Source organism: Hesperophylax consimilis, chromosome 22 (genome assembly GCF_061612785.1).
Source record: "Hesperophylax consimilis isolate HC1 chromosome 22, BYU_Hcon_1.0, whole genome shotgun sequence".
Lineage (NCBI taxonomy): Eukaryota > Metazoa > Arthropoda > Insecta > Trichoptera > Limnephilidae > Hesperophylax > Hesperophylax consimilis.
Window position 1 is genome coordinate 8,636,458 of NC_142857.1, and position 15,361 is coordinate 8,651,818.

The 15,361-nt window shown below is 35.1% G+C and overlaps 1 protein-coding gene across 1 annotated transcript in view; it reads right to left on the reverse strand.

Moving 5' to 3' along the window:
- The window catches only part of SppL (signal peptide peptidase-like protein), a 64,204-nt gene that overhangs the window by 31,763 nt on the left and 17,080 nt on the right, over positions 1 to 15,361 (reverse strand). The window contains exon 4 of the mRNA XM_089645501.1: positions 7,494 to 7,496. Coding sequence (XP_089501627.1) covers positions 7,494 to 7,496 — 3 coding nt within the window. The remainder of the gene's footprint in view (positions 1 to 7,493; positions 7,497 to 15,361) is intronic.

Genomic DNA, 15,361 nt, shown 5'->3' on the forward strand with positions numbered 1-15,361 from the left:
TTAGAGAAATGATTTATTTCTCTCTCATAATAATAATGATTTGATTATTTGTATAGCGCCATTTTTGTGAGGAAATCACCTTAACCACTCAGAACAAACATTGCTAGTTTATCCTCATACAAACACCACTTAATTAAAACTGTATGTCAGCGCTTATCTAATTGAATATAACCAAATACAGTTTTAAAGTATTAGTTTATCCGGGATTTATTGTAAATTAATTGTTTATATATTTATATATACACATTGTTGCATTGTATTTATAATAACCATTTCTATTGTTCTCTTTTATGTATTTTGTATTTTTTTTTTTTTTTATATGTATATTCTGTATTTATAATAAGTAAAAAAAAATGTTATTCTTTTGTAAAAGCCGCTATAATCGGCGTTAATAAATAATAAATAAATAAATAAATAAACATTAGAACGTCAAAAGACGTAAATATGATAATAGCGGTCAAGACATTAGAACGTCTTTTCACGTAAACGCGTGAGATTTTACAAAAATCGATTTATTTCCATCACTAGTATACGGATTGCCATGATTTAAAAAACAGAGTATCGATAATGAATAACGCTACGCGTCTGTATTCAACAATATCTATGGAACGTAGAACTGCATTATCTAAGCCGATTGAATCTGTCATCTTGTTCGTTCGTAATTTATTGCGTTTCTAAATAATTTATTAAAAATATTTTAGTTTGGACGGTTAATATTTTGAGGTGACTAATAGTTTTTAATTATATTTCTTCAATATATAAAGTGTTATTTCTTTATGATACTCAGAAAAAAGTACATTTTTCCAGGCTTTGAAATAATGGTAAGCGATTTTTACATATTTTTGACGTTTTCATAAAATATATATTTAGAAACGCAAATATTTACGTATAACAACACAATGCGATAGTGGATTTCATAATCTTTCCAAAACATTGTTTAGAATGAGGCTACGTTTCCCAAAACGTGAGTTATGAAGCTTTTAGCAAAACTCGTAAATAACACAAAAATTATCACGTTTTGACAGTTCTCAAAGGAACACATAGTAAATAAAAGTCTTTGTCTGAGAGGTTAAGGGCGTTTAACAACATAATTAATGCATTTAATTTATTCCTACCACTTAGACTTATTACTTTTGGCTTATAACTAAGTTTCATAGCTAGACAGCTTTGACAGCAATGGCAGCGAACTCAGATATCGGCGACAGCATATTACTTATTTTTTCAAATTGACAGACATGTGACAAACGAGAAGCAAAATATTTTAAACATAGTATTATTCATTTGCCAATCGAATAACATTTATTTGAATACTGTACAAACATACTTTAAGGCTCAAAATACATTGAGAACGTGACCATTCCGAATCGGAGCTACATTATGCGTTGGCATTTAAGAGGTTAATAAATAAAGGACAAAATCGTGTAAAAACAGAATTGATTTTGTTAAAATTTCTAAATTTTTATCTTATTTAGAGTAGAATCAATCTTTTGTTTCCTTCATTCAATTCCGGTATGGCACAGTTTGTTATGACACAGGGCATCTGATTTAATCCATTATGCCACAAACATAATGTTCTCCCCATTACCATATGAGCTAAATGCTCACAAGAGTGGAATCAGAATATAATGCATTTAAAATAATTCAATTACCCACAAAATTTACAAACAAAACCGGCAAATGCACAGTTATATTTGATAATGTATGCAAATGTGCCGTATGGCTCACATTAAATTAACATTGTATTGTTTACAATAATGAGTTGTGGTTTTAGGCCCCCGCGTACCCAATTTCTACCGATTTATAACAAATTTCTCGTTAACTCTAAAGTTTTTAAGTTGCAAAAAAAAAGGTGTTATTCTTTGAAGTAATTAATATCTAAACATTTGTTATGCCGAAACGATTATATGAAATTCCCTCGATAGAAAAAAATCGTAAATTAAGCTCCGAAAATTATTAAAAATACTTATTTTATGTTATTTAATATGTTATAGGCATGAAAAAATTTACAGTGTATCTTTAAGAGGAAGCTACAAGCCAAAAATGTGTATATTTTTGGTATACCTTATATTGTAGGTAATAGGCATTAAAATCGATTGACAAACGGAGTCTAGAAACGTTCCATTTCAAGTGCAAAATTGGTTTTTATTTATTTTGTAAATAATTTTATGAGAAAGCAAAAAAGTTAATCAAGTGAAAATGTCACAGATAATCTTAGCTATAATACTGTATTTTTTTAAAGTTGTTTCCTTTACGCGTTCATACATTTCTATTGAAAAAATTTTTTGTTAGTAGTTTACATTTATATTTTTTATTGAGTAATTTATTTTTTTATTTGTATGCTACTCAAGCGTAACGATAGGAAAACCTTTAATCTATCTAAAGCATATTTTTTGGCATTGGTAATGTACACCAATTCGTTAAAAGATTAATCAAAATAGTGATTTAGCATTAAACTTCGCCTTAAATGCAACTAAAGCATTTGTCGAGAGATTTTCACTCTATTTCAAACGAGTCTTGTTATATTAAATATTTTCACCATTTTTGCTTAATTATTATCGTTTTTTAATATGAGCGCGCTTCCTTTAACATTTGTATTTACATATCATCCTTTTAAACCATCTTTGAACGCTTACTATGGGGCCTTAACCAATTAACATCGAAAATATGATGTGAATTTGAATGGTATGACCAAGTTGGTGAATCAAATACTTGAGTCGGGCCATGCCAGTGTCAGAATTACAGAAGAATATGTATGAATGTGAATGAAGCAAGGAGTGTGTACTAAGACAGTTGTTTGACAGTCCATCCTTTTTGCTTACTACTGCAAGGAAATGTCGGTTAGTTAACAACGAAATTTGTAATGTTAAAAACTAAGCAATTTTGATAGCTTATGGAAAAAGATTATTACAGCATTATTTATAAATACATCTCAACCATAAAGCTGATTTGTAAAATTTACTAAATCATGAAATTTGCACATCTTTTTCCATTTAGAATATTTAACTCAACGCAACTACTTTTAAGCCCGCAGTGTAATTTTCATCATGAGATGTGGAGCTTTGAAACATTTATATTTTATTTATTTATATTTTAAATGCATATTTACAGAATAAAAAATTCCAATAACAAAGATACATCATACAAATACACAATCATAATTGCCTAATTAGCGATTTAAATTTATTAATGCTCAGGTGGAAAATGTCGATGTCAGAGGCTAGTGAGTTTAGAAGGACTATCATTCTTCCGAGGGGCATTGCTAATGGTAAGTTAGTCCTACATCTCGGAAGAATGAATGGTTTGTGTCTACGCGCTCTTGCTAAGTTATCAGGGACGTAAAATAAAATTTTATTTAAAATTTCTGGATTGTTGATGTGACCGTTCAACAAGTTATAGACCATCATCAGCAACACAGCTTTCCGCTTGTTGACAAGACTATCGATACCCAGCATTCCGGAAAGGAAGGCTGATGGGTATAAATAGGGATAGTACCCGAAGTCTCTAAGATAAAGATAACGTAGAAACTTTTTTTGTACTTTCTCCACCATTAAAGTGTATATAGCATCCTCGGGTTCCTATATTAATGAGCCGATTTCCAAAATGCTACGTACTAGGCTAAAATATAGCAAGCGAACCACGGCAGAGCTGCAGAAATGCCTGGAGTTACATAGCACAAATCCAAGCATTCTCAAAGCCCTGCTGCATATCGTTTCAATATGCTTTATTCGCTTTATATTCAAATCAAGAAAATAATAAAAAAAAAATTAAAATGTTGACCTCTATGAAACCAAAAGTTCCGACAGCAATTTGAAAAAAATTATTTAACCCTTTTTTATATGAAACGACAGAGAAGTGTGATGACGATAACGTTAGTAATACATTTGTCTAACAACATGTATTTTTATTTATTTTTTCATTCGTCAGTAATTTTACTTTAAAAAAATGTAAACTGAGCCATTAAAAATTTTAATATTTCATAAATTATGCGTTTAATTATAATAATGCGTATTTCATCACCTTTCAAAAACAGTTTTTAGTTTTGGACTTGTTCAGAAATATTCGATATATTTGGATTTTGTTGGGAAACCTAAATATTGTGACCTACCAGAATTCTGACAGAATATGCCAGAGGACTGGGGGGTTAAGGAGATAATAAATAAATAAGTATGACATAAAGACAAGACATTTATGAACTTATTCTTGACACAAGTCTGTAAATGACAACTATACTTTACGTAATTCTTTACCTGTGAATTATTATTCAACTTATCATACTTTTTTATTACGTACCCACCGTACGTTATTTTCTTGGAACTTAGATAATGTCAATATCGCCTTAGTAAACAAACACCACTCAGAATTGACATATTGCTAGAAATGGCTTTAGCCGTGTTTGGCGATCAGATCTGAGTAGCCATGTACTTCCTCACCATCCCCTCCCCTTATTCACCTACCTCTTCCACATCTCTTTCCCCTCCTCGCTACCATCGGCCTCACATCTTACCCCAATCGGGGATGCAATATTTCCACTGGCTCCAGATGATTGGGAGCAGTTGGGAATAAAAATATACGGCAGTACGATTTTAGAATACAGTAGGTAAGTCATTGTTTTCAGCTCATCAAGAATGAACTGTATTTAAAAAAAGAAAGTATAAAAAATACATAATAATAATTGTCACAATTCAGTCATGTTCTGGTTTGCAGTGAACAGTTAGGAATCCAGGCCATTATTGACACACAGTACAATGAAACAACAACAGTACCTTTGTTAATTACAAACGCCACCTATAATAATTCCCATCCACACCAAACAATGGCCTGGGGTCAGCTATCCATCTCCATGATAATTATGGGCAGAAGGCAGAAAAATATAATATATTTAACCCTTTGTTTACTTAAGAACAGAAAGCAAAAAATGCTGTTGAATATTGAAGACAATATTAGGCATTCTTAAATACCAGTGAAAATTTGAAACAGAAAAAGATACATCTAGGACATTCTAAATTCAATATAAGTGATTCTTAAATTTTCCATTAAGAATCGCTAATATTGTCTTCAATAATTAAATATTATAATTTGAGGTTTTCCCCAGGAACTGACTAAAATGAGTGAACAGCGCTATCACTTCAGCCAAATCCTATTTGGATGGTATCGAGATTTATTTTATAATGTCATCCAATTTTAGGCAAATGCGTGTGTGTGCCATCAAGAGTTGATAGAATGCATTGTCATCGACAAAGAGTTTATCTGTCGAGTTTCAGCTCAATCGGATATCGGGCTAATTTCCACTTCATTCATTCATTCAAGAAAACCAAATCAAAACTCAAACAGATATATTTAAGTTATTCTAGAGGCATACACACTTGCCTGGTAAAGCCAGACGTGTTAGGATACAACACAATCGCAGGTTTCGGCTGAGGCGAAGTTTCGGCAAATTTTTAGACTAAACTAAAACTCACTTATCGGTCGAACCTGGCCGAAAGTGAAACTTCAGTCGGTCTCTTTTAAATTTATCATAATTATGACAATGTCATTGTTTTATAATCTTCCGTTATTATATTGAACCCTACAGCTACAGGGAAATAATGACTACCTTGAGGTGCACTGCAATGTGCAGTGTGAAGAACTAAGTTCATAGAATAAAGAAGAAAAAGTGCCTTCCAAACAAATTTAAATGGAAACAAATGTCGCCATTGACATTTCTAGATTATTATCTATAAGACATGTCTGTACCATTTAGCATGCGCTCTGTCTCTCTCACTTTTACCTGACATTATATATATCGCATGTATAGAAACACAATTTTGTATTGCAGGTTTAAGCCTCGATTAAACAAATATTTGGATCACGAAACACGCCCACAAGGCACTTCTTGTGTTATTCTTTATTCTATGGCTAAGTTTTAAATGTTTTTAACGTATTTCGTTACGGTCAGTAAAAATTCAAAAGTACAAAAATTATTTCGTTGAAGCGTGTATGACAATGTCATATTAATATTATGTCATATTAGTATGTGCAGCATCACGACATGATGTATAGCAATAATAAAAGTAATAACAATATCGTCACCTTAAAGCAATAGTGGGATATCTTAAAAAATGCTGTTCTGAGATAATAGGACTTTTAGGTTTGCGTGAGCTCTAGCATCATCAAATTAACTTATCTTGCAGATTAATGATATGGTAAAAGAGAGGTAAATTATTTAACTTCAACACAAAATTGTAATAATAGAAAAATAATTAATTTTTTCATACTAATTTTGACAAAGTATACGTAAATCTGGAAATATCTCACTGTTGCGTGGAGTGTTTGGTAATCATCTCAAATTATCTCAATGTAGCATAGTAATAATATTACGAGTTTAGATGGATAAATGAATTAATAATTGTTTCTCGGGAGATTTTTTCAATGTGGACGACTGTTTCAGGCTAATAATTGCCTGATAATAAAAGCCTGATGGTCGGCTGGCTAACTCGGCCCGCGAGAAAGCGGAATTATTAGGCAAAATTTTCGCGGAAAACTCAACTCTTCAAGATAACGGAGAGACTCCCCCTTCCATTCCGCACTGCGGTTTTCAAATGGAGGAACCGAAGATCCGGAACAGAGAGGTTCTCCGAGTCTTGAACGAGCTGAAAGTCGACAAAGCCAGTGGGCCGGACGGAATACCTGCCTTGGTCCTCAAGAGGTGTTCTGCAGAAATGACTCCAGTGCTCGCGAAATTATTTAGGCTCTCTCTCAAAGGTGGAAAGGTGCCAGATCTTTGGAAAAAGGCAATCGTCCACCCAATCCCAAAAAAGGGGGACCGTTCCGACCCTTCTAACTACCGCCCCATAGCCATCACTTCCATACTCTCGAAGGTATTAGAAAGGGTGGTTAACAACAAATTGCTCACATATCTCGAGAATAACAATATCCTAAGCGATCGGCAATATGGATTTCGTCGAAACCGATCGTGTGGCGATCTACTCGGATATGTAACGCATATTTGGGGGCGGTACATGGAACGTTTTGGTGAAACCCAAACCGTTGGGTTGGATATCTCCAAAGCCTTTGACAGAGTCTGGCACCGGGCGCTTATCGGGAAATTACCATCGTATGGGATCCACCCAACCCTGCATAGTTGGATTGCGGACTTTCTGAGGGGAAGAACAATTCAAACCGTGGTTGACGGCTCTTCTTCCTCACCGCACCAAATCAATGCGGGGGTGCCACAAGGATCTGTGCTGTCTCCGACGCTGTTTTTATTGCACATCAACGATCTCGTTGAATGTGCACCAATTCACTGCTACGCTGATGACAGCACCGTTCACGAGGGTTATCTTTTTGACAGGCCCCCTTCCACCTATGATGTCCGAACAGCTCGGGAAGTTTTGAAGCGAAAAATTGACCACCACCTAGAGATGGTTCGTGCCTGGGGTAAGGCCAACTTGGTCAGTTTCAACGTCTCAAAAACCCAAGCGTGTCTGATTTCGGCAAAGAGGGAGATCAATGACTGTCTGGTGCAATTTGATGGGAGCACTCTCCCCAATAAAGACTCCATTGAAATGCTTGGAGTTACTATATCAGACCAGCTCAAGTATCGGGGATCCATAAAAGCCCGAGTAAATCAGGCCTCCAAAAAGTTGGGCGTCTTGTACAGGGCTAGGAGATTCTTCAACAGTGACCAGCTGCTGACCCTGTACAAGTCTCAAGTCCGCCCAACTATTGAATTTGGGAGCCACCTTTGGGCTGGTGCTCCAAAATACTTAATAAACCTGCTTGAATCTGTGCAAAGGAGAGCGATCCGTCTGATTGACAATCCGTTGTTAACAGACCGATTGCCTTCTCTAATGCATAGACGCAATGTAGGCATGCTGTGTCTGTTCTACAGGTATTTCAATGGAGCCTGCTCCAAGGAGCTAGCAGCATTGATTCCTGATGCACCGGTGCACGTGCGCTAAACTCGACGGACACGAACTGAACACCCGTTCACGGTTGACGTTGGCTTCATGAGAACGGGCCGTTTTTACGACTCGTTTTTGTGTAAGTCGGCTCGTATGTGGAACGAGCTACCGGCATCTGTTTTTCCTCCCTCCTATAATCCGAGCCTCTTCAAGGCCCGCATTAACAAATCCCTTCCTACAGCCCCTACCTTACTCCGCCTCACAACGCCGCCCAACCGGGTGGTGACATAGTTCCCCTGTCTGTGCACTGCACAGGCAGGGACACTCTTGTGAGATGTCACATAAAAAAAAAATAATAATAATAATTATTGCTTAAAAATAATTAATAATTGTTATTTCTGCATGTTTTTCCATGCTGTTTATAATCATAAATACATTTTCAACAGTACACACCCACTCACTCCTATAGTTTGTCAATACGACAATTGTATGGGAGTAAGGTGGAATAAAAATGAAAAATATATATATTTGTACTTATAAATTTATTTATGAGAAGCGTGATATATAGTATGTAACAAAATTAACAGAAAACCTTTAGAATAAAAAGTATTTAATTTTTTTTACAGAAAACTTATAATTATAAGAACCATAAAATAAAACAAATATGTGTTGATTCCCTGGAAACCTTGTACATCGCGGTCTGTATTGGCAGTTTAATTAATTCAAAAAAATTATGAGGTTTTTTTGGTATAACACCACTTTGGCAAAGAAATAAGAAATCACGATTTTTATTCGGTGGAATTGTAGGTGGAACTGTATAAGCTGGTTCTACAATTATACTATTCTCATTCCGAACATTCTTTAGTCGCTCTCTCACATTAATACTCTGATTGAATGGATCCTCGGTGTACATAGATGCTTTTGTATTTGATAACTGACGGTTCATCTTTAGTGATCTGTAAAATCTTAACTTCATTCCAAATACATTTATTTTTGTCCATGATTATTGAGAAATTTTTTCCAGTCTTCTCACATACCTTCTTCCAGTCAATGAAGTCCGTTGTTTCCATTTCTGTTAACTTATAACGAGGTTCATTCTTCTTGGAACACTTTATGATCATCGCTAACTCCGTTGGAATAAATATTAGGCCTTGTTTTAAAACCCTGACCTTTTCTCTGTCGATGCAATAATGAATGGAGTCTCCTTCGTTCTCTGAGTGCCCAACGATTAGATATTTATGGGGAATGATTTGAATATCAAGTGTTCATAGTGCATGCATGTACATAAAAATTTGTTTTTATTATATGCCACACAGTTATCAGAATAAAAGATCACTTCCCATTTCCCTCGGCATAGGTCTTTTAAAAAATTTTACACGCAGGTAGACATTTCAATTGCGCCTCTTTTAGCTACATCCTCATGCCGCATGTAACAATGGCCCTGTCGTGTTTTGGTATTGTAAATACAGAAGTTATAACGTTTTACTTGCTCTTACAAAAAAATAGATATATTGCCATTCGGCAACGGCACAGCAGCTTGAAAGTCATGAATGGCAACTACAGTATCATCAGTGGTCTTGGTAATGCTTTTATCTTTTTCTTGTCGAGATAGATTTACATTCTGAATGTGTTCAGAATATTATTATTTTTTCTAATATATGATTAGCAGTACTATAGTTGTAATATAAACAAAATGCGCAAAGGTTCTTTTTTGGTTTAAAAAAAAATATATTGAATTTGGTATTGAATATTTTCCTGTATGTAGAGTGTGTAACATAGAGATTACCTACCGAGACCCACTTCTATTTGTACAAATTGTACATCTTTTGGATATTTGGAGATCCGAGCTGATCCTGCACGACAATAGTGCGATTCCATTCTACTAAAGCTGTTGAAGTGATTCATAACACCATCACCTAAATCATCCTTTTGCAGGAAGCTGTCTGTTTTCTTTTTTAATGCAGTGCTTATGGTATTATTGCTTATATCTAAGGTTGCCATAAAAAAATCTTACAGACACGTATGTTATGTCCATCTCTCTCAAAATAATAACCACTATTAGCTAGGATTCATGGAATCATAATTATTAAAATATTTTAATCGATCAACTTCCAAAACAGATTCAGAACATTTGTATTTACAATTAGTACACAGTACAGGCTTAATTTGTTTTGCTCTGCATACCTTTCCTTACTTTGCTACATAGTCCTGACCTTCAGTTTCTTTATGTTTCTCTTCCAAGATCACCCAACTTATTGAAAACTATAGAGCTACAGTGAGACAATGAATTTATTTCATTATTTTAAACGACCCTTTGAAAGCAACAGTGGGACAACATCAATATCTCAGTGTTGCTCTGAGTGACCGAACATTTCAATACTGAGATTTTACTTGTAACACTGGCATTTTTTTTTTACAATATATCCCAGTAATGCATCATTTAGAGCTCAAAATTTTACATCGAACTGCATACTTATCTCAAAAGTGTATTTTTCGAAGATATCCCACTATTGCTTTAAGGTGACGATATGTACTATTTGCCAGCGCTTCCTCCCAACGTGAATAAACAAACCGCAATAATTTTACACGGGTTAAAACATAAGTAAGTCATAAGTAAATGTAGGGTTAACACTGTTTTCAGTTGAGCTCCACATAGTAAAGGCATATAGCAAACTATGAGACAAGTAAAGTAATGGTGTGACATTTAACTGCATTTATTAAAACATTCTTAACCTGCTTTAGCTACTTTCACTTTGTGACTAAACTTTTAAATCGGTTAAAAATGGAGCAACGTAAAACCATGTGTTGTAATTATTGTTATGTGTCAGGTATAAAACTTTTTAATCAATAAAAAAAAAACATTGGTGAAATTCACATTCAAAGGACCAGAAAAAAAAACTTTTACATGGGAAAATCTAATATGCAGGAGGAATTAGGTTGTTTTTAATTTTAACCCCGCAGGCTAATTTGTTGGGTTTTGCGATCAAACCGCTATTACCCGCCTTTTAGTAGGATTTTTTTTTTAGTAGTCTATAATAGCCAGGTAATATTTAAACACCCATATGAGGTAAAAATTGTGAGGCACATATGACGCCGTACTCTTTGTACAAAGAACATTAACTTTCAATTCAGTAAATTTAAATGATTCACCACATGGAAAATAAGAATCTAGAAAATTAAAAAAAAAAAAGCTGTTACCCGTAGAGTAAATTTGTTCGCAATATAAATATAGTCTCTTTGTGTCTCCTTTACTGTCACAGTGAGAAATATCATCTACTGGTGTTAGAAAGAGAAAGCACTACTCTTTATATTCAAATCTAGAAGTTAACCACAAAATAATTTTTAAAAATGCACCTCTATGAAACCAAAGGTTCCGAAGACAATTTGAGAAAAAATTATGAAACAACAAAAAAGTGAGGTGGCAGAAATGTTTTTTAAAACATTTTTCTTTGTTGCTACTAAATGTTTATTTTTTTCAATATCAGTTAAAATTACTCAGTGTTTAAAAATGCGAGGTGAGCCATTGTTTAAACTTTTTATGTTTGCATTAAAATAAAATTATATGTTTATTTCTAACAATAAAATTTGAAATCATCTTTCAAATCCAGTTTTTAGTTTTCAGATACATTCAGAAATATCCTATTTTTTTTAGATTTCATTGCCAAGTGGAAATACAAACAAATTCTCAGACCTTCTGACATCGTCTTTGAAATCATCATCATTATCACTTTTGGCTCTACAACCCCTGGTGGGTCTTGGCCTCCTCAAGAGTCTTCCTCCACTCATCTCGGTCCCGCGCTAGCTCTCTCCAGTTTTGAAGCTCCAAGGCAGATAAATCTTTGAGGACGTTGTCGCTCCATCTTAACCTTGGCCTTCCCAGGCTCCTTCTGCCTATCGGTCTTGAGCTCAGCAGGGACTTTGGTTCTTGATGCTCGGTCATTCTCTCCACATGACCTAGCCACCGAAGTCTTCCCAGTTTTATGAATTTTGTGACGTTTAGCTCCTTAAACAGAGTATAGAGCTCATTGTTATAACATCTGCGCCAAAATCCATTTTCTAGAACCGGTCCAAAGATGCGCCTCAAAATTTTCCTTTCAAAAACATCCAGTGCTCGCTCATTTTTCTTAGTTAGAACCCACGTCTCTGCTGCGTACGTAAGCACTGGTCTAATTAGTGTTTTGTACACTAATACCTTGGTGGTTCTGGAAAGCAGTCTGGATTTTATTTGTTTTTGTAGGCGGAAATAGCAGCGGTTTGCATTCACGATGCGCTTCTGGATCTCCTTTGTAGTGTTGTTATTGTTTGTTATCAGGGAGCCCAGGTATGTGAATCTTGGTACCGTTTCAAAATTTTGGCTTCCACATACGAGAGATGGGAATATCGTCTTTTAAATATAATGGACAATATGCCAGGGGCCAGAGGGGTTAATTTTCAAAGAACCGAAAACCAAACTTCTAATGTGGAAACCTCATACTTTGTGGGTTTCTCCGTAATTAAAATTTGGTGTAATATAATATGTAGGAAGTGGTCATTAGTTGATGGTTACTACTAATTAGTAAGTTCATATTTTATATCAGATAAAGTTTGAAATAAATTTCTTATTTTTAAGCACCTATTGGTGTCTTACCGCTGAAATATCTGTTATAACCTCTCTTTCTGTTACATGCGTGGTTCAAATTGGCTTATAGAAATAATATTTGCATCCAAAAGCGTAATAAAACTTTTCACAAAAATGCGTTTAACTTCACCCTCTGTTGATACGAATTATCAGATTTTAAATTATCACAACTCTGTGATTAAAATAATAATGGAGTCGATTTAGAGAGTGATTTTAAAAGGCAATGGTAATTTAAAATTGAAAAAATCATTATTGAAACTACATAAGGCAAAAGGTCTTAAACCATTAAATTAATAGTTTCATTTTCTGTAAGAACTAGCACTGATGAAATCTTCAACAAACTTAATATTATGTTACCTAAACAACTCTATCATAAAACAATACTCTTTTACATTCATAAATACAAAACTCAAGGAGTAACAACTAACACATGTATTAGAAACACTAGATCTCAGGGTCAAAAACATATCCAACAAGCAACTACAAATACAACATTTGGGCTAAAAAGCTTCCTATACTATGGTACTACTCTACAAAAAAATCCCACTTTCACAACAATATCTTAACATTTAAATCTCAAATAAAAATCTGGATACAAAACATAGGGAGATCAGAAATAGAAAATATACTGACACCAAATACAGACTGAAACTGAAACCACTCAACCGAACAAAAAACTTTGTAATATATTTGTAACTAGCTGTACCCCGCCACGTGTTGTTGTGATTTTGAATAACTTTCGGAGATTAAACATTTTGAACCAACGAATATTTACATTTTTATTTATATAGATAATTATTTCAGAAAAAAACACTATTTATAATTACTTTGTGTTATCCATACTACTAAATTTTAATAATATGTTAATGAAAACCTCAGCACGGGAGATCCCAGTGGGAATATTATTTTTATTTATTTTTTTTTTTTAAAAGAAAGACAAACATTCCTGGGTTACGAATAACCAGACAATATTTGAAAATCTCCTACTACCACCACAGTAAGCGGAAAAAAATTGCTTGTGTTGTGATGGAGGACTTAGCCAGCCGAGGAATTGAAACACACTACGCCTGGGTGGGACCCAAACGCGATGTCAACTTGGCTACCGACCAGTCAATATTTTGTATTTATAACAAAAAAAAGAAGATAATTAAACACTCATTATAATTATTATTTGGAAAATTTTAGTGGTCAATTAGTGAAACAGTATTTCTGGAACAGAAACCCGATTTGTAATATCTAACCCGTATAAAACATGGATTAAATTTACAAGCGCATAATATTGTGAAAGAACCGATTAAATTGTAAAAACAGGTTCTGTTGTATATTACATAATAATTATCACAACATTCTACTATGAATAAAATTACACATAATGTCTTATAATTATTATGATTGCCCTTTTAATCAAATTCTATAGATAATATTATGAAAAGTACCGAGTCAAGAAACCACTGTCAGATATGGATACAATTTTATATTTAAGATTCACATAACTATGTTTTATAGGGATACTATTTGCATTGTTGTGTAGTAGTTGACAAAGTGAGAGATGATAAATTATGTGCGGGAAGATTCCAATAACCTTTCAAACAAATTTGTCGGCATAATTGTAGGGCATAAGGAAATCAGATCAATGTGAAACCATAGCCATAGATAAGAGAAACAAGGGAGATGGACCATTATTAAAATATTAGTGTCGCCAACTTCACCCAAACTACCCGAAATCGCATCTATGCTAGAATTGGGTAAAATAACATGAAAGCGTTTAATTTCTGAAACGGTTGTAACGCTTTCGCAGAATTTGGGATAACCGTTAAGGGAAACTAAGCAATAAGCTCGTGCGAAATGATTCCAATAGAGCAAAACAGAATATCGCACAAACTTTTAAAACATCTCTCGCAACACTTTACTAAATTGATATACCCTTCTTAACCACCAGCCCGAGTTACACGGGAAGGTAAGGACTGGGACACTGCGGCTAAAATAGTTACTCCCTCCAGAGTTAAATGGGCAATCAGAGGGTTTGACCCTTTTAAAAGCGCAGGAGAGGATGGAATCTTTCCGGCACTTCTACAGAGGGGCCTAGATACAATCCTACTTCCGGTGACGAAGATCCTGAGGGCATGCTGTGCCCTCGGATACATCCCCATACCATGGCGGAAGACAAGGGTAGTGTTCATACCCAAACCGGGGAGAGCTGACTACGACCAACCAGGTGCATTCCGCCCAATTAGCCTCACCTCATTTCTTTTGAAGACAATGGAGAGGCTAATGGACAGGCACATAAGGGACGGGGCACTGAAAGAGAAGCCCCTCCACGAGTTACAGTTTGCTTACCAAGCAGGTAAGTCAGTCGACGCGGCACTGCACAGGTTGGTGTACAAACTGGAGCAGGCACAAGCGACTGGGGAACTGGCGGTAGGGCTATTCCTGGATATAGAGGGAGCATTTAACTGCACCACTATTAAATCCATTGATGAAGCGGCAGAAAGACATGGACTCGACAAAACCACCAGAAGGTGGCTGAGGAACATGCTCTCAGGCCGGATACTTACGGTGACAAGGGGTGAGGTAAGCATCAAAGTGCTGGTGACACGAGGGTGTCCACAGGGAGGGGTCTTATCACCCTTGCTGTGGAGCCTGGTGGTGGACAACCTCATCCGGAAACTCAACAACAGGGGCCTATATACGCAAGGGTATGCGGATGACATTGCAACCATAATAAGGTGTTGGGATGCAGACACAACCCGAGGCCTTATACAGTCAACACTGGCAACAGTGGAAGAATGGTGTGAAGAAACAGGACTGTCAGTCAACCCAGACAAGACAGAACTAGTAATCTTTACGCGTAAAAGGAAAC